The sequence below is a fragment of the Athene noctua genome, chromosome 2 (genome assembly GCF_965140245.1).
Source record: "Athene noctua chromosome 2, bAthNoc1.hap1.1, whole genome shotgun sequence".
In the NCBI taxonomy this organism is placed as follows: domain Eukaryota; kingdom Metazoa; phylum Chordata; class Aves; order Strigiformes; family Strigidae; genus Athene; species Athene noctua.
Window position 1 is genome coordinate 58,746,792 of NC_134038.1, and position 26,985 is coordinate 58,773,776.

At 38.4% G+C, this 26,985-nt stretch overlaps 1 protein-coding gene across 2 annotated transcripts in view; it reads left to right on the top strand.

The window, feature by feature from the left end:
• LDLRAD4 (low density lipoprotein receptor class A domain containing 4) overlaps window positions 1-26,985 on the top strand; it is a 295,378-nt gene that overhangs the window by 135,705 nt on the left and 132,688 nt on the right. For both annotated transcript variants that reach the window (XM_074899280.1, XM_074899281.1), the window contains one exon: window positions 5,696-5,836. In XM_074899280.1, the coding sequence (XP_074755381.1) occupies window positions 5,696-5,836 (141 nt within the window). Of the gene's footprint in view, window positions 1-5,695; window positions 5,837-26,985 lie in introns of those variants that run through there.

A 26,985-nucleotide genomic window follows, 5' to 3' on the forward strand; every position in this document is an offset into this window, starting at 1 on the left:
GGGTTTTACTGTACTGACTCTGGTATTTGTGGTTTATATTTCTTTAATCTCTAGCAAAGTGTGTTTCTCCCACCCTCCCCAATTTACTACTTCTGCCTCTTACTACCCTTCTAACAGGTGATGATACCCTTTAACTTATTTTCTTTCAGGCTGTTAGGTGTTTCACTATGAACAGGAATATGAAGAAGTATGATGACATACTTAAAATTGAGTCTTTATGTAAGAAATTAGAAATTAGGCCTTTATTCTAGAGATCTAGATCCACACGGAGGCAGAGAGATTCTCACCTTTCACTTACACGATGCCAGTAGGGTATTTGATCACCCTCTGCTGGCTGTGCTGGTAGGGCTGCTATCAGTTTGCTGGATTTTGGGAGAGTGCCTTTACACTCCAGTTAAATCCCAGACATCACTTGGGATTTAATTTTCTGCATTTGAACTGTTACTACAGTGTAGCCACAACAATTTGAGATCACTGGCTGTGTATATAGCTTTTTTTATTTTTTATTTGAATGGATGGAATAGAATTCTGCCCCTGGGTCAGATAATCATCTCGACCTGTTAAATAAGTAGCTGTGACATGCATCATAACAGTGGCCTAAACCAACATATTTTTTCAATATGACACTTCATTGCTTTTTTTTTTTTTTCTTGGCCTGACTTGCATTACAAAAACAAACAGCACTTAGCTATAATTAAAAATGCCCTACAGTAAGTGAGATGACAAAACAATGGGAATGCTGTTCATATGGATGAAGTAAAGTGTAAATGAAGTCTAAAAGAATTAAGTTGAATGCAAGGATAAAATTGTCTCATTGGGTAGGCACGGAAGTGTAAAATAAGCCTACCCAATACAAGAGATCTTGCATTTCACATAAAAAACCTCAGATCAGAGTTGTTTTTTGTATTATGAGGCAAATCCATCTTTTGCTGTTGAATCTGAAACATAACCTTCAATTAACTATTTGAAATGTAGTCATATATGAATGGATATTTGTATGGAGAGAGTTGATACATACAAGCAGCTATCTTGAATGTTTGAGCAATATGCTTATTTATACTTCTTGCATACAGTTTGTAAAAATAGGAAATATTCTTAGTATTGCTTTTTTTCAAGGTAGTCTAGTTCTACCTGGAAGTTTGTTTCTTAAAACTTTATATTGAAGAATCAGTATATCATCAAGATAAAATTTAAAATTATGCTGCAGACATAATTATGAACATAGTGAGATACAATTACAAGAAGGGCGGTTTTTTTCAACCTCCAGTAGCTGTCATCTTGCTTCAGGTTTAGCTCTAGTCAAAGCTTTGTTGACCGACCTACTGATGTTTCACTAATTGCCACTTGAAAATGAAATGGAAAACTGCTTAGCTTGGAAACATTATTTGTGAAAGAAGGATAGTGCTGGCTTGATTTCAGAACAGGAGCTTTTCCCCTCTTCGTCTAGACGGGCCAAGTACAAGACTTTGTACTGAAAAGGGCTCTCTGGTGTGTCATTAGGTACATTGGTTTAGTCTGGACTGGTCTGGATTTCCCTGCCAGAGTGTTTTGAGGTCACTCCTCGTATTTTGGTACAGATCTCTGCACGTCTATTTACTAACTTCCAGTTTGACAGTACTCTAATATTTGCTTTCTACTGTCTTTATCAGCCTGACTTTGTTTCACCTTGCTTTACAAGGAAGGGTTCACTTCTGGTTTTAGTAAGAGCACACAGTGTTTAAATGCATTTACTATGAATTTTTGTTTACAAGTCACAATACCTGATGCTAAGTATGTTCTGTGCTCAGAAGTATCTGTATTTTCATTGAATAATCTGCTTAATTAGTCCCATTCCTACGATACATCTTTCCTTCTGACTTCCACAGAATGTGATTATGGAGGCTAAGTTTTGCACTTTTGTGTCCTCCATGTGATACTAAATTTTGTTAGATTTAGAAGTTACTTTTACACATGCATGTGTTATGGGTTGATCCTGGTCAGCAGCTAAGCACCCTCACAGCCGCTTGCTCACTGCCCCCTCCCACCCTGCAGGACAGGGGAGAGAACAGGAAGAATAGTAACAGCAAAAAGACAGTTTTAGTAAGTGAAGGAAAGAGGGGGGAAAAACAAGTCATGCAAAGGCAGTCACTCACCACCTCCCATAAGTAGGCCAATGCCCAGCCAAGTCTTTGAGCAATGGGAAGACAAACCCCCCGTTTATGATTGCTGAGCATGATGCTGTATGACATGGAAGATCCCTTCGGTCAGCTGTGGTCAGTTGACCTGGCCATGTCCCCTCCCAGCCTCTTGCCCACCTCCTGCCTACTCCCTCGGAGTGGCAGAGTGAGAAAAAGGAAGCCTCCATGCTGTGTAGGCAATGCTCAGCAATAGCCAAAACACTGGTGTGCTATCAACACTACTGTGATCACAAATCCAAAATGGCACCATAGGGGCTGTTATGAAGAAAGTTAACTCCATCCCAGCCAGGCCCAGTACAGCATGACTAGATTTGGTGGGATATCACAAGGCAAGATGATTTTGACAACTCTTTAAAAAAGTTCCATTTAAAAATCAACACAGAATTCCTGTGGTATTGTGAGCAACCTTCCAGTCGACGTAGGCACATCAACAGGGGACAAGAGGCCTGATGACTGTTTTTTTTTTAATGCACTTTGACAATGGGAATGTTCATGTATCGGAGGGAGGGAGGAAGTAGCCATAAAATTTTACAAGAAAAGTTGATTGAGTCTGTTTTTTGAAGCCAATTTTCGATGTGGTCTGTTATTTAGGACAAAAAAACCTCCTTAAAGCACAAATTCTTTCCTCTGGTTAGTCCTTTTATGGTAATGTTAGTTAAAAAGCAGCACTTTAAGACATTAATAGAGCTACTAAAAATTTAATGCTTTGTTTGGTCTTTTGTCTGAAGATTGTGTAATCTAGTGGCAAACAGAAACCCGAAGTTCTTTAGCTTTAATTGAGATCTTGCTTGAACATTTTATGTCACCCATGGGGTAAGCGTAGAACATTAGGACTCAATGCAAAGACACCGGACAATGAAATACTGTGGCCAAAGTAACATGCCAAATGTTCTAATTTCAAGCAATATGGTGTTTGATATTTGTCTTTCAGATAGAAGCAGTATGTCCTTTACCACTCTTAATTTCACCCTGTGTTATATTCCTCATTTAAGATACCTAGAAAGTTTGAACCCTTTCAAGCCAACTATTCTAATCTTCTAAGGCAGCTTTGTTCATTACTTGTTCTAGTTTCTTATTTCATGAAGTGGCAGAAATGAGTCCTGAAGTGTTGTAATTATCAGATTATTAATACTGAGATTGATCTTTTAAGTCTCCTTTCCAAAAGTAGCTGTTAATGACCTTCTTAGTTCCTTGGGTTTCAAAGACTTACTCTGTTTGGTTATGATTTTTTTCATAAATTTTTCATAAATTTTTTTCTCTGTACTCAAAACAGAAAACCTAATACTTAAATGCCTCTTCAGTTTTTTGTTATAGCAGAGAAGGACAGGGTGACGAACAGAGAAAAATATTTTGTTTGTACAGTATTTTATTGTACAGTTCAAATAGTTCAAGTACTGCAAGGTTGGACTGATAAAGCTTAAATCTTGAGGACCTTATTTAGGCAAATACTTGCTGATTTTTGAGTGCAGCTTGACCAAGTGAAATAGAAAAATTTTTTCCGTGGGAAATGCTTGTTTATCTTGTGTAGCATTTTATGGCTTTTATTTATATTTCTAAGTAGCATTTTATGTTACACATATTGATGCATATATTTTTTCAGCAGCAGATTCTTGCTAGTATGTGTACCAAAATGTCATTAATACTCTTGATGAAAAGTGTTCAGAGTGAAGTTTGGAAATCACTTTTACCTACAAAACAAATTTGCTAAGAAAAATTATTTCGTTCCCTTTCTCAATTTATTTTTCCTCTCCTTCACTATTACCATGCTTGTGCTACACATCAGATACATGTGGATAAATATCACAACCTCAGCAACTGTTCTAGGGGCTTTTTAGGATTAGAGGTCCTGTCATCTCAGTTCAGAGTAAATCCAAGTGCTGTTAAGATTAAAGGAAAGTCTCTCATTGCTACTGTTGAAGATGAACAAATGCCATCTCTTTGCTGGGAAGGACCAGTGATCATCTCTGAAGCAGAATCAGCCAACCCAAACTGCAGCCTTAGGGAAGCCCAGCGTTCAGGGAACAGCACTACTTTAATAAACTACTTCTGAGTGTTCCTAGTTCCATCTACTTTGCCTCTGCTTGTGAATGACAGTCACCTAGAATTTGACAACATACTGGAAATTTAATAATTAAATTATAATTTGTCTAGATATGTTTTCTGTTCTATATGTGTAGTGTATTTAACTTTGGAACAAGCCTAGTGAGAAATAATTGCATGTATATTTTTGTGAACATTTCTTAATTACATTTCAAATACTTACTGTAAAGTTTTGTTTCTGGAAGTGACATTTAAATGATCCGTTTAGCAGAAGGGCAATGGAATTTTAATTATCAACCATAGTAGACATCCTTAGTATGTAACACCTTATTTAATTACTGAGGTATTACAGCTTCCGACAGAAGGCAAGTCAGTCAGACTGAAGCCCTGTCTGACTGGGCTCTGAAAATTAAAGAAAAAACATCCAAGATTATAAGGCACTGGACTGTAATTCCCATAAAAAGCTACCACTGGTTAGCACTTACTGAGTCTTGACCAGTAAACAGAAGTCCAAGGATGGAGGTAATATCTTCCCTGTCTGAAGGGGTAACTGTGTAGCTCTTCTGTCTGTGTAAACCTTGGGTGGGAGATGAGGTAAGGAGTTTTTCTCAACATTTATTTTAGAAGAGCTAGGGATCTGTCTAGCGAGCTGTCTTACCCAGGGTTAGTTAGCCAGCCTGCATCCTTTGCAGAGGAAGGGAGAGAAGTAGGAAGGAACTTGAGGTAACAAAGCTTTTGTTGAAATACTTGGTCTCATAGGCATTATTCTCATGATGGAACCATATTTAGGGGAAACCAGGTTTTTTTGTAATGAACAAAATGTAAACCAGCATGCCTGTGTATAGCATTCAGACATTTTGTAGAGGTTTTAGAAGTTTACTGACTTTGTAAGGCAAACTGGCATGTGGGAGTTCAATGTGCAGAAGCTGATTGTAATTATTTGGGAGACTGGCAAATTGGTTTTGGGAAGGTAGTTAAGGAATAATTGTCTGTTCTGGACAGGATTGTTCCTGGTTACAAACTATACTGTTGCCTTACAGCTGATGCTGTTTTACATTGTGCAAGACTTTTTAAAATGTGTGACAGTTATTTGTTCATAGTGCTGTCTCTCCCTGAATGTGCAAGGTGCCACACAAACACATATGAGAACATAGTCTTTGTCTGAAGTGAACTGTGTAATCAACATGAACTACAAAAAAACAGTCTGTTTTTTAAGAAGTAGTTGAATTTCCCCAAATGGCAAATCTGATTTACTAGTGGATTGACTCTGGTGATCTGGAATGTGTCATGTATATATTTATACGTGCAATGCTACAAATACTGTATTATTTATTTCGGTGTTGAAGTGCCAAAGACGTGTCCACCATGATAACACCTACTTGAAAAATACTGCCTTTAGTATCAGTCATTGTAGCAGTGAAGAAGGTAAGCATCAGTTCCTCACAAATTTTTGTTTTGGTTTCTTTTTTGCCTTTCAGAGTGCAAATTCACCTGTGCCAGTGGTAAATGCTTGTATCTTGGTTCGTTGATTTGTAACCAACAGAATGACTGTGGGGATAACAGTGATGAAGAGAACTGTCTGCTTGTAACAGAGCATCCACCTCCAGGCATCTTTAGCTGTAAGTACTGGCTCTTTGTGTGCATCCATGTATGTATGTATGTTGAATATGTCTGCTTACCTCAGAAATCAGTCTGTTTGGAAACTTGGTCTGCTGTATGATATATAGGGGGGATGAGACAGAGAAAGTAAATACTGTTTTTCCCTGAACCAGCAGTGATTTGTAACACACTTTATGTAGGTTTCTAAACCTGGAAAGTTGTAGTTATGCAAAGGGAGTTTGTGCTGCAAACATTGAGGTTATAATCATATGGATCATGTGGCTTCTGAGAAAGAAAGCGTAATACAGAAATTATTAAATAATTTGTTTTTCAAGGTTCTAAAAAATATTTTATGGTTTGTCTGTATGACAATCTTTATATGATCTTAAGACTATTAAGAAAGGTGTAATCTTTCCAGTCATTCCTGTTAATCAAATATATTTTATTAGTACCGAGATCATCATCATTTGGTAGGTCACTGAGCTTTTATAGGTATATATTTAAAATAGCTTTAGTTGCTAGTGTTTGTTGCATAAGTATCTCACAGAGTGCCAGAGCTTATCACCAGAATTACTCTCTCAGTGCTTTGCTCTCAGTCACGTACACTGAAATCAAACTTTGATTTTTGTTTTTGTATGTTCTGCAATAATTTATTTTTAAACCACAATTCAGCTGTCTGGATGGGGGAGAAATTTTCCAATGATGCTTCTGGTCTACAAGTACAGTAGAAGTGCTGTTACGTTACTTACTGCTTTCCAAATGATCTGGTTCTGCCAGTACTGACACCCCTCAGCACACTCTTTATCCTCAGGTTTTGACTATAGTTTAGGAATATCTGTGTTGTTGTTATTAATAATAGGAATTATAATCAGAACGTATCTGTAATTTTTGTAAGAAATTTGTGTTTCGTTAAGTGGGATAGAATCACGGGAGTGGATTCATAATAGAAGATGAGGTCAGATGTTGGATATATGCCTTTCCTCCTCTGCCCTCTAGCCTCCAAATGAACATGTTTCTAAACGTTGTACTGTAAATGTTTTTAAATCTTGTACTTCGTGGTACTTTGGTACCTCTGCAGTGATTTCATAGGTTTTGAAATGGCCTACGTATGCTTTTATGTTATTTAATGTTGGTTTTGTTTTGATTTGGTTTTTGGAGTGGAACTCTTTCCAAAGCCCCAGGACTAGCTGTAGGCTTTGGTGACAGGTCCAAATCAAAAGGTCACATGTATTTGCCCATGAACTTAGTCTGACCTTGGCTTTTGAGTTGTAAAAATGTTATGCCTTATTATTGTACATGCAAAACTTGTAAGCATATCTTTAAACTTCCAATAGAGGAAATTTTTGGACTGGGATACTCTACAGCTCTTCTCTTAAACCAAGCCAGAACAACAATTTGTTCAAAAGGAGCCATGAAAACCACTGTGGTAGCAGATGGAGGGAAGGATTCTGGTGACAAGCAGCAGTTGGGGCATCGCAGGTGGTGGCCCTATATGGCTGCAGTGCTATGGTGGCACCCTGCAAGTTCCCAGGTGGAGCTCCTCGGTGGAACCCCCAAAACCTCCTTCAGCTTGAGTTCTGATATCTGGGGTGCTGGTGGTTTTTCAGTACCCTCTGTGCTGGTGGCAATCATGCAGTAATCACAGCAGCGTGTTGGCACCACGTGCTGGCCTTCTTCTCAAAAGGCTTTACACTGTAGAAATTCTTTCTTGCTCGATCCAGGATCTGCAAACTTCCTGGTCTTCCCTTAAGTCACATCTGTCCCCTCCGGTGCTGCAGTAGGTCATGAACATTAAGAGAGGCATGCCTGAAAGGAGGTGGTGCAGGTCAGCTGCCTGCTCATCCCCCTTGCTGCCAGCATTGTAAAGTTTATCTGGACCAAACCCGACAAAACATGTCTGTAAAAAACCTTCAGTGGCAGGTTTCCTACTGCTTGCACAAGAACTTTGGCTGGCGTGTTTCATGATCCTGTCTCTGAGAAGTTGTGCATGTCAAGATGGCAGCATTTCTTTTACTTGCCAGTGGAGCTGCAGAAAAATAGTTTGCTTCCTTCTCAAATCAGCCTTTTACAGACATGAGGACTGTTACCACCTGTCTGTCAGTTACTCTCTGTGAGGGTTTAAAAAACCCCCAGACTCAACCCAAGTTCCTTCACATGAATTATGTTTTCTTTAAATCTTTAATTGTTTATTTGTTTATTTTCTTTGACTCCTTCTAAAATATGGTGTCCAATAGTCCTGCTATTTCAGACCTCCCCAGTGCTGAGTGAAGAGGAATAAGTAGGTAAACAGTCTTACTAAGTCCTTCAAGAACTGTATTTGCTTCAAGAACTATATTGCTATTTGTTTTGTAACAACATTGCAAATGAGGACTTTGTAGAGGAAATATTTGATTTATTGCTAGCAGCATTCAGAAGTGTTTTACTTTTTCCTTCTGGCAGAGAGAGCGGTTAATTCTTTGTTATGTTTGGGGATATTGGTAGTGATTGTACTTTTTCATCGCAATAGGGACTGTGTGACAAGTGCTGGTAAATAGAGAGACTTCTGTTTTAAATAGAAAAAACAGGGTGCTAATGGTGAAACAAAGAGAAAAAAGATCAAAGCCAGATGGAAAAATAATACAATCATAAATAGTATTTAAACCAAAGGAGAATTAGTGATATTTATCATGTTCTGGCCATTAAACAGGCTGCTACATGGTAGAAATCAGTGCCAGTTGGTAATAGGAAAGAGCATTACTATGGATGTGACGGTAGTGTTGGCTTATTCCAGCCTTGAAAAAATGATTCTAGAATACTTGCTGAAGTGAGGTCCCCAGGCCTTGGAGGGATGACATGTTGAATTAAGAAACTAGTGCATGCTTTTGCTCAATGATTTTAATGGGTATCCCTACCAGAGTACACCAGAGTACATGCACTTGAAATGTCACAGGGGATGAGGCTACCTTCCAACACAGAAGTACGTACATTCATTGGCCTCTGAATCATGACAAGACAGTAATACAGTTCAATAAGAAGAAAATGAGTGTTTAAAAAGGTCTCTTTAGGAATTTTATAGGAGGAATTTCTTTCTGGTCAGTGTTACGTATCAGCTCTGTTCTTGCATCTTGCTGGTGCACGGTTCTTGAATGGGGACAAAACTGCTGAAAGGAGCCACGTGTAAGTGTGTGCTGGTGTACATCTGAGCAGTGTGACCTGTTTCTCCCTGGAACTGCTCTTGTCTTTACCTAGGGCATGTTGGCACTACTATGGTATGCCTTACCCTTCGATGTTTATTCAAAGAATCCCTTTCTCATATGTATTCAAACCTTCTATCCTCATATGATGGAAACAATATTAATTTCATTTCTCGGTAATACATAGACTGCCCCCAAACAATATCTAAATAAATAAATTTTCATATGAAAGTTCTGCTTTAATTTATGTAAGCAGTATGTGCCATGTTAGCAGTAGCCCATATTTCCCGGCCACTGGAGCATTTCTCATTTGTGTTCTTGCCAGCAGCCAAATCCAGAATGTCTCATTGGAGCTTATTGTTTAGTTTAGTTAAGTTGCATGAGCAGTGGTATAGAAAGATGTTTTTTGTGGGTGACCTGCTCCTTGGATCTCATGATTATACCAGATGCTATCTCATTGTGTTAGAGGAGTTTAAATCTCCCAGACCTGGTGTTCCTCTCTCCTTGCTCTTCTTATCTGGCTCTAGTGGGAAGGCTGTTAAGTCAGTCTTTTAAATGCTGCTACTGAACTCAGTAAAATGTCTCATGTGTGCAAAGTTAAACAAAATGTGTATTTCTGCAGCCCTTTGATTTCATTAATTTTCCTCTGCTGACTTCTGGGCAGGATTTCCTTATGCTGCAACATAGGCAATTTAGTCTGTATAGCACAGAGAAATCGAAGGGCAGCTGGAGAAAATCTGCACCAGTTCCATCCAAGGTGTGTTAGAGTCTGATTTTAGACAACAGAAGCTGCAATCCAACAAGTTGGTCAAAATGTATGCTGAGGCATTTAAGCTGAACATGTTAAGGTAACAGCTTGCTTGGTTTACTTTGGAATTTTTAACACAGCTTTGGTGATGCATGTTGAAGTGTAACTTCCCCTTCTCAGTGAGGACACTCCAGTGCACATTTCCCCACAGATAGCCTTGTGCAAAGTAGTCCATGTCAACTTTTGGTAGGTCTACTTACTGTTTTTATTTTCATCAACTGTAAAGACTTATTGATTGAGATAATGGAGATGACTGTTCTTTTAACACTACTTGGAGGTCGAGGGTGTATTTAACGGTACAAAGCCATGGTAGGAAAAATGAGATGAAGAGTAGGATTTTAAACGTTGCACACTTGGCCTTGGCAGCAGCTTGCTGCTCCACGTGACCTGCAAAATTTGGACTCCGAGGAATTGAAACAATGTGCCTGCTTCTAGCAGGACACAGTTCATTTGTTCGAGCATTTCCCTTTGTTTCGCAACAAATGATCAGCCTGCCTTGTCCTGCTACAAGTAAATTAGATTTTGAAATGGGAAGCGTAGTCTGTTGTCTGTTTGCAGACTGCAGTATCCAAGTCATGTCTAATTGAGAAGGGTTGCAGTGGCGTGGGGATTTTAGTTCTTTACTTGTTTGGTGGAAAACAGTACAGGTAGTTATCGCTGCTGTGATCTGTATGTGTTCCTGGGCATATGAAACACAAATATTGACATGCATAAGAATTTGAAGATGACTAAAATAAGGGAGAGCAAACTCTTCTTGTCATGTGAAAATTATGTCTACATCAAATTTCGAGTTGTCAGCATTGGTGGAGGTGATGTGTCATGGCTGTTTTGGCGTAGAAGAGTTTGCTGTAGGAGTTAATTTTCTTCTGCAAGGTAAAAAAACCCCAAACAAATCAAATATATAGCTCTCCCTTTCACCACCCCCACCTACTTCTGTCAGCTCTGAGCCTTGTAGGGATCTGCAGGGGGTTGGAGAATGATTCTGTTTTAAAAACAAAAAGCTCAATCAAAGGAAAATATTTTGTTTAAAGAGACCTTTGGCATCCCCCTCTGACTGTGACACCGAATTTGCACAGATAAAAACAACCTCTTAGATTTACATTTTGATTGTGCTTCTGCTTTCATGTGTGCCGGGCTGTCCCACTTCAGGTGAAATTTATCCATTTCTTTAAATATTTAGCAGTCTAGCGTTGATGTTAATGAAAGTCTGGCGCTGCTATTTTGAGCATTGCAACAATGATAGTAATTTTCAGTGTCAGATTACTGCTTCTCGGAGGAAAAGGGAGATGGGAGGAGGGAAGAGCGAAAAAAAAAAAAAAAATTGTTTCGGGTCTAATAGAGTTTGTCATCAGCCTGGCTGTGCCAGACAGATGGATCATGAATACTGTCTAGACGCTCTCTGCCTGAGTGGAGCTGTGGTCTCTAAGGACAAGCAATGAGACGCCGGCTTAAGTGACTAGGGAAAGTCAGGACGTGCTCCCCTCTAATCAGATAGCCATCCGGGCTGATCCTGCCCCGCTGGTGCTGGGAGCCGGTCAATACTGATCTCAGCTGAAACTTGGCTATTACGGGGCTTTAGGGGTGAAAAGAGAGGGATGGTGTTATGACGCTATTGATTTCAGCTACATCTGGCCAGGGACTGCAGGGTGATTTAGCTGGGAGTATAGATCTCGGGAGGGGGTGGATTGGGAGAGCCATCATCTGGCCATAAAGCGCATGCATAAAACTGCTCAGTCACCTGTATTTATTGATTGGTTCAGTCATACTATACACTTACATGCTTATTTACTTATTTTTCCTTGATTTGGCCCACTTGTGCAGAAGTATTCATCTCCCTACCTGGGGGCTCTGTGGGTCCCTGGTTGTTAAGATGGGGTTACATGAGGCTGCCTACACTTTGGAAAGGAAGAACCTGTGTTAAACAGGTGAGGCCTGTAGCCTAGGGCAGATTTCATGTGATTTAGTGCTCTCTCATGCAGTTACTTGTCCTTTCTGTCACTAAACACAATTAATGATAAGGAAATAAAAATTTCTGATGTAGATGGAGCAATAAATATTTTTTACCTGGTGGAGTTATAACAAAAACTTAATTTGATACATATGCTAATTTATTTAAAAAGCAAGAGATTCTCTGAGTTTTGTATTATAGAATAAGTCATAGCATTCTGGATTGTATTTCTGTGTATGTATAAATACTGAATGGATGTTTTTATTTAGAAAATCTAGTTGGTTTTTAGCCTGTAGTGCAGTCTGGTTTCTTAAAGTGCTATAAGCAGGTTCTGTGCTTTGTTTTGAAATCTTTACATATTTTTGAAGCACATTGTGGGATGTTAGCAATTAATATGAGCTTGAAAATTTTTTTTAAAAAAAGGTGAATTTTGTGTTTTCCTTTAATAATTTGTATGTAATTTAAAAAATAGTCTTATTTTCTGGTATTTTACAAATGAGGTAGAACGCTGGTCCCATGAATTGTGTAATAAAACTGCAGTGGAATTCAGTAATGCTAGAGTTTACCAATTCTTCATCTGGAGCCTTACAGTATTAGCAACTCGGACAAGCCAGACACGCATGTACATGGCCAATAACAACCATGAAATATGTTGCTACAACTTCAGGTATTTGCATCTACTTACAAACAGGGCTTCTGCTAAGGGATTTCCATTTCACAAAGTTTCCAGCTGAACATTAATCATATTTTTACAGTTAATGAGAAAAGAAATAAAATCTCACAGTGCCCTGCAGATGAAAATGTGGGAATTTCAGTAGCTCTGAAATGCTATATTATTCATTTGCAAAGTATGTAAGTCGGTTGTATCACCTTTAATCAAGATCTAGAAACAACATTTGTTAGAACTGTTTGTGTTTGTTCTTCACACACATTTCATTCACCCCTCTTTCAATTCCTGTTACCTTTTAGGAAACTTAATCTAGTACTAAAATTACAGTTTAGGATGATTATGCCTCATAATGCTTTTGGTTTCTCCCGTTTTCTTTTTCTGTTACTGATTTGTTACAGATGCAAAAGAGAATTTGAAGTGCTCAAAGTATACAGTGTATTAAAATCTTCACTCAGAGACTGATTTTTATGTTTTAGGGAGAGTGCCTAAACTTCAGGGTGGAAATTTCAGAGCAGTAGTGCCAGGCATGATACGACTTTCTATCTTACAGATATGCTTGGCTCTGCAAGAGACAGGAGCTCCATGCCTCCCGCTGACTCTGAGTGCACCCTTTTTCAAACTGTTTTCTCCACCAAAAGTTCATGGTAGCAAAAATATTTCATCAATGCAGGCCTAAAACTGAAGTACAAAACCCACAGCACAGTATCATAACACAGGCACAATTCTCCCCCGGCAGAGACAAAGAGAATAAACTGTGAGACAATTATTTTCAGACATTATTTCATGTACAAGTAGTAGGTGCTCAAATGTGACATCAGAAATCATACAGAGTGGAATTGAACAACTTTTGTTGATTTTATTTTCAGTACACATTAGTAAGCATTGTTCACTGCTGTCTTTTCCTCTCTACATTTTCATTTGCAGGGGTCACACTGTACAGTGCACTATGAGCTGCCTGGCTAAATCTCTGTAAGTTTTAGGTGCAGCTCTGAAATCCTCCTGCGTGAATTTTAAAGCCACTGCTCTCCCTGTCATTCATTCAGTTCACATTGGTTATTGCTGGTAAATGCTCATTAGGAGCACTGCATTTGTGCTGTGTTTGCACTTGGCTAATATAAGCCTAGAGGAGCAGTCACAAACTATTTCTTCTGTACAGCACTGGAAGTTGTTCAGGTGCTTAGGTAGTATGAAGATTACTTATATTTTCATATGGTTCAAAGTGTTTCAAAGAATGTGCTTTAAGGCAGCTTTTTTAAAAATAAAAAAATAATTAAAAAAAAAAAAACTTACAAAAATGGGACGTAGAGTCAAACTAGATGACCTTCCTTCTCTAAGAATGCTGCAGACTCTGGTGTTTGATTGCTTTTCTTTCTGCAGATGAATATCTGACCCTTTATCTCCAGAAACTCTTCATCTCCCTGATGAAATGAACCACCTTAATTTTTCTTAAGCAGGCTCATCTTCTCCTGTTTTAAAGTAACAGCTGAGATGAGAGTGATTTGGGAGTTTGCTTGTATGTTCTGGTGTAAATAAACGCACACTGAAAATTTTCTGTCTGAAGTTTCTCTGTAGCTTAATCTATAGCATCATGTTTGTGCTCAAAGAAATGCATGCTTTTCAGTGATCCCTACGGTCTGTATTGTGTGTGAAATTACGTTTTTCCATGATAATAGTGTTTAATTAAGGCATGCTGCTTTGGTCATTAGTGTGCAGCTATTTTTCTCAGACTGGAAAGTCTAAGAAACCTTATTTTCTCCACAGTTTTTCAGGTGCTTGAAACCAGCGTAAACCAGTGTTGCCCTTTGTAGTTGCTCCCTCGCTTGTCCCTGTGCAAATGTGTGTGCCGCCACGCTGGAGTTGGGTTGGATACCTGGCCCGGTTCTGATGAACTCTGAGAAACTTCCTCTTTGTTTTGGCTCGTGTCATGTCTTTGTTTCTGTTCTCAGCTCAGTTGTACAAACTCTTATGCCAGCACAAAGCAGAGGGACAGTACAAGTAGCTCTGTTCAGTGGTGGTTTATCCTTGACTGGTTTAAGGTTTCCATGAAATGGTAGTGTTATTAAATGACTTAGTCATTGCTTCACTAAATCATATGCTTAAAGACTTTTCCCCGAATACAGGAGAGTTTGGCAATTAAGAGCTAACTGTTGCTTTTGCCTTTCTCTCCCATTCTGAAAATCTCATCATTTGTCACTTTTTGTTACAGAGAAATGAAATGGAAAAATTAAGCATCAAAAGGGGTCTCTCATGGCCATTCATAGGCATTCCAAATGAACCCATGGTAGTAGAATGTAATATAACATTTCAATAACAAAGTCCAGTTTGGCTTAAGACATGGGGCTTTATTGGAATAATGTTAGCTATTTAAATGAATTCACAGAAACAGCTGTCCTGGGTCAGATCATAGGCCCAGCTAGCCCAGTACTGAATCTGGCACTGGGCAGTTGCAGATGCTAAGTGAAAATGTATAAGCAAATCAGATAAAATAGTTGTGCTCTTCCAAGTAAACCCAGTTCCTTGGAGGAATGCTGCACTGTTCTGCATGAGGAGCACAGGATTTCTGTCCTCCAGAGAGAATTTGACATTTAAAAAGGACAGGAACTGAGGTAAAGAGAAGTCTCATTTCAGAAGAACGAGAGAAGATCCATCAACCCTTCGCTAACCAGTAGATGTGTGGGCATGTTGGTTTCTTCTATATTCAGCAGCTACTTTTCATGTAAAGCGTTTTGGATGTGGGACACAAGCTTTAAAGTGCTGAATTTATGTGAACCTGAAAGACTATTTGCCTGGGTCTTTTCACTTATTTTGTGAGGAACATATATTTTAAATTTCTCTAAGTTTACTGTTTTTCCTGAGTGGTGTTGGGATTTTTTTTTGGTCAGGATTTGTGGATTGTGTGACAGCTTTATATTCAATAGTGAATCAAGTTCATCTTGTGATGAAAGTAGGCCTAAATTTGGCTTGGATGTTTAAAAAAACCAAATGCACGCACAAAGCCTACTGCATGTAGAAGACACAGTTGTCACCTGTGACTGTGTAGCACACAGGCATCATATACTGTGGGAGTACGTGTGTGTATATGACATCAGTCTTGCACTTATTTTTGTTTTATTTACATGCTGTGTGCAAACCTAAGGAGTGAATGCAGACGGGTAAGCATTAAGAAAAATATCAGCAACGTACAAAGATCTGTACCTCAGCTCCTATGAAAACATAAATTGGGATTTCTATCTTTGTTTACAAATGCCCACTCTCTTAATTACAGGTTTAGGGTTAAAATCAAGGCTAAAATATTTTTTTCACATCGTATTTAGACCATAAATGAGGCAGCTGACAAACTGTTTATACTGAGCCACTGTTAGGAGCTAAAGGAAAACAGATCAGGAGAGTGAGTTGTTAAATTAATTGCCTTTTGTATGTGATAGATTACTTTTCTCTAACTTGATAATACAGTCTAAGAGGCTAGAGATGTGTGTAACACAGCATTAGTCCAACCATTCATGATAAGATCACAGCTCTACTTATCTTTCCAGCAGTATTGCTACACTGGTAGCTTCCTCTTTCCTTCTCAGATTTCTCCTTCTTTCCTTCTGTTTCAGTATTGCTGTGTAATAGCTTCATAAAAGTAAGACAGATTAAGGACCTGGGGGCTGTAGAGATAATAATGACGCACTGTGTGAATACTGAGTCTGGCACCTAGTAGCACCTTGATAGAAATAGAAAGCTGTGATCACAGTATTAAAATATGCTAACAAGCTGAAGGAGCTAATGGGCTGAATTTTTACAGTGCAGATGTTCATCAGGCACTTGTACTGAATGCAATAACAAATGTGTGGGGGCTGATGGTGATATTATTGTGTTCTTGGCAGCACAACCCTCCAGAACAATTTTCCTTTCTTTGATATTTTACCAAGATTTAGAATGTTCTTTTTTGTGGTCTAAGATAACAAATGTAAGTGTGTATAAACAAATGGGTATGACTAAGGCTGGTTGGGCTAGGGTTGTCTTTATTCAAAGGGAGGGTATATGGTGGTGGAGGTTGGTATCTCAGTTCTCGGATAATTCATGCTCTATATCTCCTAGTAATTTCAGATAGTTTTACTGTTGTTGATTTCAAAACTTAGCTCATCTGGCTAGCATAAACCATCTGCTTTGAGAAACTGTAGAGCCACAGTCTGATGTAAGGGTCATCTCCCTGTGTTTTCCAGAGGAGAGTCAGTAGTCTCCCAGAGAACAGTCACGGTGGTCTGTATTCCATTCCAGTCCCTCAGCCTGGCCACCCATCTCATGTTGTTTCACATTTTCAGTCTGTTCTTCATGTTCAATGCTTTGCACCTAATGCCAAGAATGATATTGCTATCTTGCAGAACCTTTCAGCTGTTTCAATAGGAAACGATCTTGACTTCTTTCCAGCAGATTCAGATATTCCTGAAGAAATTACTGTTCGTGCCAGTCAAAAGATTTGCTAGACATTGTCAGGAATCATTATGTTGCAAGCCTGCTCTTTTTTTTTTTTTCCTTCCTGACAAAGGTACTGGCTTGTTTGTTTTAATTACCAGGATGAAAGGTGCATGTGGCTTTTGTTTGTAATAAGCTGCAGCTCTCACTGTGAATACCTGTCACTTTTGATAGGCTATTACAATGTAGATGATCAGTCAACTGGCTGCATTTGGGGCTGGCAAATGCATTTACTGTGCTATATAACACAGGTTTCAAATCACATCCCCATTTGACAAGCCTATTAGATAACGGGGAAAATAAATTCCACTGATGTTAGAAAACTAAAAGAAGGACTGAAATGATATAAGGAATGGAAGACGCGGTGATCAGTGAATAGGTCTTGCCAACAATTCCAAGCTTGCTTGGCATCTCTGCCATGGACTTTCTGTGAAATCCTGATGAAAATATTATTGATTTTTTCTTCCTTAATTTCTTTATTTATAAAATGGAGATAATGATCTTCATCTACTTTGCAGAAGTAATAGAAGAAGCTGAAACTTTTACATGGTTGAAACACATGCAAAAAGACGTTAAGCCATAATAACCTCAGAAAAATGGGTATTATACTGGAAAAAATACAACAATAAGCTGACAAAATTAAAAAAAAAAAGTTTAGAAAGCATGTGCTTTATGTTGTATATTAACATTAGCACATACTATCCAATACTAATAAATTTATGTTTTTCACTTGTATGTCAACATCTAAGAGCAAGGAAATGGATATGATAGTTTCTAAGTAGGTACATAAAAAGTATATTTACATTAAAATGTGACTAGAGACAGAAGAACAGGAGTGAGTTTCATCAGTTGACTATAATCCCACAATCGGAGCAGAAGATCTTAAAAAATGGTGGATGTAATGATATTTGGTTCTGTGTTCGTGAAGTCTGAGGAGGAATATCAGAAGGATTTAATCAAATGAGGTCAGCAGTCAACAGAATGATGGATGAAATTCAATCTTGATTAATGCAAAGTAATTCATACTGGAGGGCAAAGTATGCGGTATTAATACAGTTTATTGGATCCTAATTAATGGTGTAATTTAAGGAAAAGGACCAAAACATCACTATGAAGGGCTGAATGAAGACCTCTTTGGAGAATATAGTTGTGGTCAGATAAAATACTTTGAATCAATAAAAATAGGATGTGAAATGTTACAATGCTGTTACATAAATCAACATTTTGCCTTTATCTAGGATGCAGTGTTCAAGTGTTGCTACAGCACAGAAACATGCTGTGGATGTAGAAAACATAGGAAAACAGCTGAAATAAGTTGTGAACAGACTTTGATATGAATAGATGCCAAAAGTTTGGAATTGTTTACTTTTGAGCCTAGGTAAAGAGTGGTGAAATAAAAAGGTACACAAAACTATGCGTGTTGAACAGAGGGTGGATCAGGAACTTAGACTGTGTCATAAGAGTAGAAGATTGCACAGTATGATTCCAAGCTGATACATTTTTTAATACATCCCATCTTTAGGCTGTATAACTCATGATGGTGCAGTGTTGTTGAGGCAAGAATTTAGCAATATTTAAAGAAAGGAAGCCTCTGAACACTGAGTCCACTTGTGTGCAATCTATCCAGAGAGGCTGAGGTTTCAGACGTTAAACATAATTCGAACTGTAAGATCAGGTTGATAGGACATTTTCTCAATCTCTTGGAGAACTGAACATGAGGACAGCACACAGGATCCCATGTGTGGTGTGAAACTGAAGTCCATAGTAAGTGGCTTGGAATAGTGTTTGTGTGCAACCATGATCAAAGTCCTTATGATCAAAGTTTCCCTGACTTAAGTAATTACTGATATTGCATGTAACAGATTTCCGTCATATCTTATAAAGCAGAAATCTGGACTGTCTTGTGTATTGTTTTTCATAGAACATGGTTAACTAGCAAAGCTAGTTGAGTTGCTCAACAAGTGAAAACTGTGGTATCTCTGCCAGCCTGTGCTGGATTATGTATTGTGCACCAGGCTCTAGCCCAAGGAGGGATGCTGAGCACATTCCCAGTGCAGGACAGCACACTGAGGGGAAACGTGTACTAGGAATCTCAGAGGAAGCTGGTTTAGACAAGCAAAGTTTGGAATTAAATGTATTGCAGTATGGATTGGTGGTTGATTCTTTGAAGCTTCCTACAGCCCTTCTGTCCGTTAGCCTCATGTAGTTAATGAACCAGACCTTCAAAAATGTCTACTCCTTAAACATAATATACTGAACTCCATGTGTAAATGTTCAGCAGCAGTGGATGACATTTGTAGATCTTCCTGCAGGAGGTTATAACAGTTTCTTTGCTTATTGCAACACACACTATCCATTAATTAGGACTTTCAGAGGGAAATGTGTGTAGGCTGTGAACATGCAGAGTGATGCAGAGAGGTGGGAAACAGATGTGTGGTCATATATGCACCAGCCAGCTATTACCCAGATACCATCCATCTACTAATTAGCAGCTGGAATGTTGAATAACATTGGAGTTTGTGCGATTGCTTGTGTGCAGTCCTACCTCTGGTTTTCACACTTGCCTTAATCTCTACGCAGTGCCATAAGTAACAAGCTTCAATTAAAGTTGTTTTGAAAGTGAGGTCTCTAGAACTTCCTCATTACAAAAAATTAATTTCTTGGTGTAGGTTACTGTAAGTATAGGGCTCTCAGCTTTTTGTACTCTTGAAAGAACAGCATTGGGTTAACACTGGAGAGGAAACCCAAGTCATCTATTTTGCTTCCTGTCATACTAATGAACTCAGTGTGTGCCATCTCAACTTTAAACTACCCCCTCGATGATTCTCACTGTACCTCCTTAAGTGAAGAGTCAGCAAAGAGCTGCCATAGCGGGGGAAAGTATGTAGTATTACTACCTCTATGATGAATGGCTCCTTAGGAAGACTATTGCAATTTATCTAAAGTACATAATTTACTCTATTACCTCTAAGAATGTCAATACAAAGTATTTCCAGTTGGTATACATCCTAAAAATACATGCATGTATGTACACACATGTTCAGGGAGTGTAGTGATAGGACAAGGGATAACAGCTTTAAACTGAAAGAAGGTGGATTTAAATTAGATACAAGGTAGAAATTCTTTCCTGTGAGAGTGGTGAGACCCTGAAACAGGTTGCCCATAGAAGCTGTGGCTGCCCCCTCCCTGGCAGTGTTCAAGGCCAGGTTGGACGGGGCTTTGAGCAACCTGGTCTAGTGGAAGGTGTCCCTGCCCATGGCAGGGGGGTTGGAACCAGGTGAACTTCAATATCGCTTCCAACTCAAACATTTTATGATTTTCTGATATTCTAGAACAGTCTTTTTTTCTTTTGTGAAGTCCAGATCCGTCATACATTTCAGCCTTGCCCAACAATATAGGAAAAGGCAGTAACAGACAATATACTTAGTGTTGCCACTCTGGCTTTATAAATTATCTACTACTCTATAGTGTGCTGTATTCCAGGTAAAAGGCACATCTGTAGATCAGAAAGACCAACTCCAAATTTGCTGCCAGAACATAAATGCAGAGATTACTTTTCTCTGATCCAGTTTCTGCATTTGTAAAATGTTTTTCATGCTTTCCTGAAACAACTTCATTTTTTATCCATATGAAAAAACTTGCAAATTAGAGGAGTGCTGCTCATCTTCCAGGTAACTGGGGAAATAATCCCTCTTTCCCCCCTCCCCTTCTCCCCCTCTTTATCTTCCTTCCCCACAGAATGCTAAAACATTGTTTTTCCTCCCACAGTTGGAAGGTGTATTTTGCAGAATACAGATGAGATATTTGTTGTCTAGCAAAAAATAAAGCGATAAAAGAGACATGTCTTTCAAGTACAAATGGGGCTTTAGAGATCTCTGTTGGAAAGCCTGATTTCTACACGAGCACAACTGTTTCGCCATATTGCCTGGAACACTTCAGTTACATATTTGGCGACACATTCTAATATGGATTCTATAAAGACATCATTTGTCAAGCTAATAACTGTGTACAAAATGTTTATGCACAATAAAACTGGATTTCAGAGATCTTTGAATTGCACCCACAGATAGAAAATTTTGCAGTACTTTGCAATATACTGAGCTGGATTAGATGATGATATTATTATTATTATTATTATTATTATTCCTTTCTCCATTCTGCAAGGCTAACTGAACTTAACCACTTGTTTGAACCATTGCGGTTAGATACTTTTTAAAAATATTTCTAATTTTTGGCCTCTCTAGTGAGGAAGCTGAAGTATTATTTCACTGTCAAGACCTTGTTTGCAGAGTGTGGTTTTTGTGACACTGGTGGTTTCTGACTTAAGAAGAGCAATAATAGACTTTATAGCATATTCCATCTAGGTGGATAACTGGTTATTGTAAGAAATGTATATTTTTTAGCTAAATAGAAAATTCATCCTACTAAACTACAGACTGCATAGGCTGTTTATAGAAATTATTTTCTTTAATTATGTCATGTATAAGCCATGTTCAAAAGGTACATTTGTCCCTGATTTCAATGGCAGTTAAGTCACTTAAGTAGGAGCTAGACACAAAACCATCTTTCTGTACGTGACCATAGTAGTTATTTAAACTAAGCATTTAAGTAGACAGAATGTAATTATCCTCATTGCGAGACTAATACACAAGGGAAAAATGCCATAGGATTTTGTAATAGCGACAAGTGGTCAAGACATTACATTTATGCTTTGCTAGTTTTACCAGCTGTGTCTCATTCCATTATTCATACACACAGACAGACAGACAGACACACACCTCTTTTCTAATTAATTATAGTTGTCAGTCAGTGGGGGAAAAGAAACAACTCCAGAGATGATTTTCCAGAGAAAATCTGATTACAGAGTGGGGCCACCAACTGCTAAAAATCTGCAGATGTGAAACAGCTTTTTGAGGTTTAAAAATCTGTGTTCATCACATGAATTTGAAAAAGAAGTGCAGTTATTGGGATTTTCTTGGTGATCTGCTTTAAAAATCTGTGTTCATCACATGAATTTGAAAAAGAAATGCAGCTATTGGGATTTTCTTGGTGATCTGCTTATACTATGTTAAAAAACCCCCGAAAAATACTTCAGGTTTTTTGCCTCCTGTTGTGCATGAAGCTGCATCTATGCATGATTCATGGTGATAAAACATGACTCTGGGGCAAACAAGGGGAAGGCACAGGCACCGTGTATTGGAAACCAGGGTTTTAAGTGTTACAGATGGACAGGTATAGGTGATGAACCCACATAACTTGCATTCCTAAACTGTTGATCTTTAAAAAACCCCTTATATTCCACATGGCATAATATTTCCACACTAACAGTGCATCGTTCTGTGGTGAAGTACAGTATTGTGAGGGAGAGCTTGCTGACCATGAACACTGTGAAATTTAACTGAAATGAGAACAGCTATAAATACACAAGTGTTTGAAGATTGTAGCATAGTGTTGGGTTTTTTTTTTCCTTCTTTGGTAGCAGGCTGGGATAGAAGATGGTCTTTTAGAGGTACTTGGATATAAATAGGAGCAAGCTTCTAATCGTTCAGTTGCGGAGGTATTTCTTTTCCATGCAATTGAATCACTTGGCCTCCTGAAAGCATCAGCCCTGCACTCTGAATCCTACCACTGGCCTATGAATCTTGTCAATATTTTCTTAAAACAGCAATCAAAGCAACCCCTTGACTTCATAGCCTCCGTTTGATTCCTTCACAGGCTGCTTGGTGGGCCTGCTGGCCCTTGGCAGCCACAGTGTATTGAAAGTAGGCATGGATAAAATGTGTAGTGTTTCGTGGGTGTGAAGCCCTCGCCTTACACTGCAGTTTTACACAGTATTTCCACTGTTTATAGGAGTAACTGTACTCTGACAGAGCTTTTCATTTGTTACATGTTTATCGTGCACATGGCCTGGAGGAGGTTCCTTTAGCTGACCTTAAAAGACTTGAGACTTCCACAGAATACTACACTGACATACTAAAGCGGTGACGATCCTTAGAAAAAGCAGCTGAGCCTTTTAGGTGTGTCCGCAAAGGATGGAGAAACAGGGATAATGCTAGTTTGCGAGCAAAGAGATTGGGTGAGATTTGGTAGAGAGACTGGAAGATGGATAACTTGTGGTAGGCAGAGTGAGGCTGCCTGACGAGTCAGTTTCTGGGAAGAAAGCAGGAGGTGTGGCAGGTTGTGGGAAGAAAAAGTTGCTGGATTTCCCAAAGACATTGCCCTGTCTTGTGTAGCTATCACCATCCGAAACTCACTGCGTGCGCACATGTTTCCAGCCGCCCTTCCTGCTGGTTGTCTTGAAGTCAGTTTATTATAACTCCCTGGGATTTTTGGTTCCTTATATTTCTGCAGTAATCACGTAGGAAAACCTAACAGTCAGCCATGGGATTCACGCTGTAGGGCTTGCAATCGGCCACACTGCATGTGCATCTTAGTAGCAAGGATGTTGCTCCAGGTGGAGCACTGCAGATTCTGGTTTATTCACATGCAGGGTATTTAGAGCACCTGATTGTACTTTCATGAAGAAAACCAGCAGCAATAATCCACCACTTTAAAAACCAGTAAAAGCAATTGGGAAATTAAGTGGTACAGGATTAGGGTCCCAATTCCTCATATATGGTGTCTCAACTCAGGTTACTGGTGAGTTGCTCTTACTGTTTTTTAAAAGGGTGGATTATTCTTTCTTTCATGGCATCATTCTTTTCACTCCTAAAGCAGGCAGTGATTAAGAAGATCTATAACTGGAGTTGTTTGGGGCCCTTTGATAGGACTGCATGGGAAGAACTTCACACTGAAATGATACGCGTTATGAAATAAGTCCAGAGGAGCTTCGCTGATTCAGTCCTGCTGGATATCTAATTATTCATCTTGTCTGTTACTTTTATAAGTACTAAATATAGAGAATATTCATAAATTAAGAAAGAAAAGAAAAAAAAAGTGTTTTAAGCAATGAGTATATTTCATACCTATGTTTGACTGGCAAATTAAATACCAGGGACCTGGTAGCATGTGCAGGGCTCTGGTTTAGCTGCACCTCTGTTGGCCTTGTTGATGGGCCTGAAGAAGAGGAAAAAGATAAGGTAGAGGTTATTGCCACCATTGGTGATGGGAAGGGTTAAATAGAATGTGGAGGAAGCTGTGCTTTATTAGTATTTGTGTTTGTAGTATAAGTTGCTTCATGTCTTCAGTTACTTCACCAAATATAATACAAGGGGTTACTACTTTTCATTTTAATTTCAGAAGAGGTTGAAAACTAAATGGGTGGAATGCATCCAGGGAGGCCACTAAAAAGTGTGAACATTGAGAGGAGTGAAATTGATACCTGGTAGCATGAAGGGGGACTCTTTAAGAATGTTTCTTGATGTAGTTAATACCTGTCACAGCAAATCTGTATATTGGATAAGCTTCAGTAAATTCCAGGTTGGAAGAGAAGGATGTAAGGAATTGCTGATTGTAGGGTAACGATACTCTTAGTGAACAGATACACTGACAACTCAAACTGATGCACAAAATAAACATGTTGAAAACAAATAGTACAGTGGTACCAGTTGTGAGGAGTTGAATTCATGCTTGTAAGTAGAAGTACTAAGCTCAGTAAATTGCCTTCCTCTCACTGAGTCATACCTACAGTTTCAGTAGTGCATTGCTGAGGAAAAGAGTGGAAGGGGCTCATTAGATCTGGCTTCATCTCCCTGTGTTTCAATCAGTGCCAAGACTGGAACTAGCCAGCGGTCTCCCCTCCTTCTTCTTGCTTCCTGCTATCTTTTGATGTTTTGCCTCCTAAAATTCTTTTAGCCAAATCAGTCCACTTCCTTCTGTTCAAAGTATGGGTGTTGCGACGTCCACTGACATCTGGAAATTTGACAGCTTTGAGCTTCTTCGCTTTCATTCAGACACTTGGAGAAGGACAACGAACCATCAAGGCAGATAAAAGGAGTCATTTAGAATTCGGTTTCAGATAAAAGAATCAAGTTTGATGACATATTCCAGTCTAACAGTATTGCTTCTGTTCTTTGTGGAAAAATATATTACAATAAAAAGAACAAAGAAGTACTCAGTGCTGTATCTGCTAGATTTTTATCCTGCCTGGTGTTGTATGCCAGGTTTTGAGCCATGGGAAGTTTAATGAAAAAAATGACCTGTCAGTTTGGCTCCCTTCTCCCTTCCCTTCCCACTCTCCGGTTCTTTGAAATCGTCCCCCCTGGTTGCTGTAGGAGGAGTTTTTAGGAACCAGTTCGGGGTCAAAGTCTGGATTTTATAGACCCGTGTAAGACCACAGGGTTGCTTTGCATGAGTGTGCCACTGTCTGATGAGCAGTTCCAGCTTAAAAAGATTTATATCTTCTTTATAAATGTATTTATACTATTTATACTTATTTATATTATGTCCCCAGTAAGAGGTAGTCTACACAGTGTGCTGGAAGGGGCTGTGTTTACTGAAGAACTCTATAGAGCTAAAACTCTGCTTAAAAAATACCCACTTTATTATGAAGAGCTGCTTTCTGGAAGCTTAAGAAGTATTTTTGGAGAAGGTCATTTAGTCTGTATTAACTTGAGCTGAGTTCTACAGATTTTTTCCACAAAACATAATATAAACTTTGTATGTTCCCAGTGATAAGTCAAATGTTACAGCCAGCCGAAGGAGGGATTTGTACTCCGGGAAATGAAGCTCAACTGAGGCTTTATGTGTTGTTATAGATCTTCTCAGAAATGGGGTTCATTCAGAACGTTTAGTTAAATTCTCCAGGATGGCACTTTTTCTTAGAAATAGATATTAATTAAACTGGTAAGTTGAAAAGGGCATGAGAGGAAAAGAGAGGAAAAAACCCCCAAATAATTTTAGAGTGTGTGATGAAGTTTTTTATGCAAAAAGACAACATGATCAAGATAAACTAAATACTACTATAAACAAACTAATTTTAATTAAAATAAAGTTAATATTTATTAACTTTAATACTTAATGCTAACATGTATTATATGTGATAAAATATTTACTATAAAATATTTATTAATGTCAAACTATTAATTATTAAAATCCACTGTTGAATAAAGCCACATGGATTTTCAAAAGCAGGTTTTGGACTTGCTTTCCTAATTCTGCTGAAATAATAGATGTTGCTCTCCAAAGTTTTTCATAAAACTAATTTTGGTATGTAATTTTTTTTGCTTTTATATGCAATTGTATTTAGGTCCTCTTCATTGCTCATGAAGAATTGAATTTGTACTTCCTATACCATGCCTTCATCAGAACCATGTTCTGGTTCAGTAGGTTTTAGTCATTCAGTCTAGAAAAACCCCTGGGAATTGGTTTCTTTGAATTCTTCTTAACGATTTTCAATAAAATGAGCACAATTGATTTCTTCCTTTGTTGTTTTCCTGGAAAACTCCATTGCGTCTATGTTGTTTGGATTTCACTTCTCTCTTTAGTTCTGCCTCCTTCAGCTGATTACGAGGAGATATGGCATGATATTTTTTTCTAAGTCGACCTAGCACAGACTAGTTTTGCTGTCTGAGAAAAGTGTCATCTTTCACCTCTTGCTAGTGTAGCTGCACTTCAGTATTTACAGGTTACATTTTCTTCTGTGTTTTTTTTCATTACTGACTGTAACAAGGCCAAATTTACATTTATTTTAGAACAAAACTTTACTTTTGGACAAGTTTACTGGAAAAACACCAATGTATGCTTTTGCAAAAAAGGATGGTTATTGTGAAACTAATCTTCTCCCCAAAGAGTCTTCCATGTGAAATGCCCCCAAATTACTATTGGATCTGGTGGGTCTGAGTCCTCACGTTTTATTTTTTTGTTGAGTCCTCAGGTTTTGACTTATATCTTAATTCTTTATTGTTTTTTTTTTTAAAAAAGTAAAATATTCTGGTCAGATAAACATTGATTGAAGGAAAAGGTGACATATGATATGACCTTGTAAAAAAGGTTAGTTTTTAAGACTGTATGTTTTCTGAGCTAAACAGACAGGCTAAAAACTGCCTGGTTAGGCTTTTGAAGCCTGTAGTGACATAATAGTATCTGAATGACCTAAATTGGTGAATTGTGTGATCTGTTCATCATGTAGCACTAAAAACTTTTTCATATTGGAGGTGTGATTATTATCTATA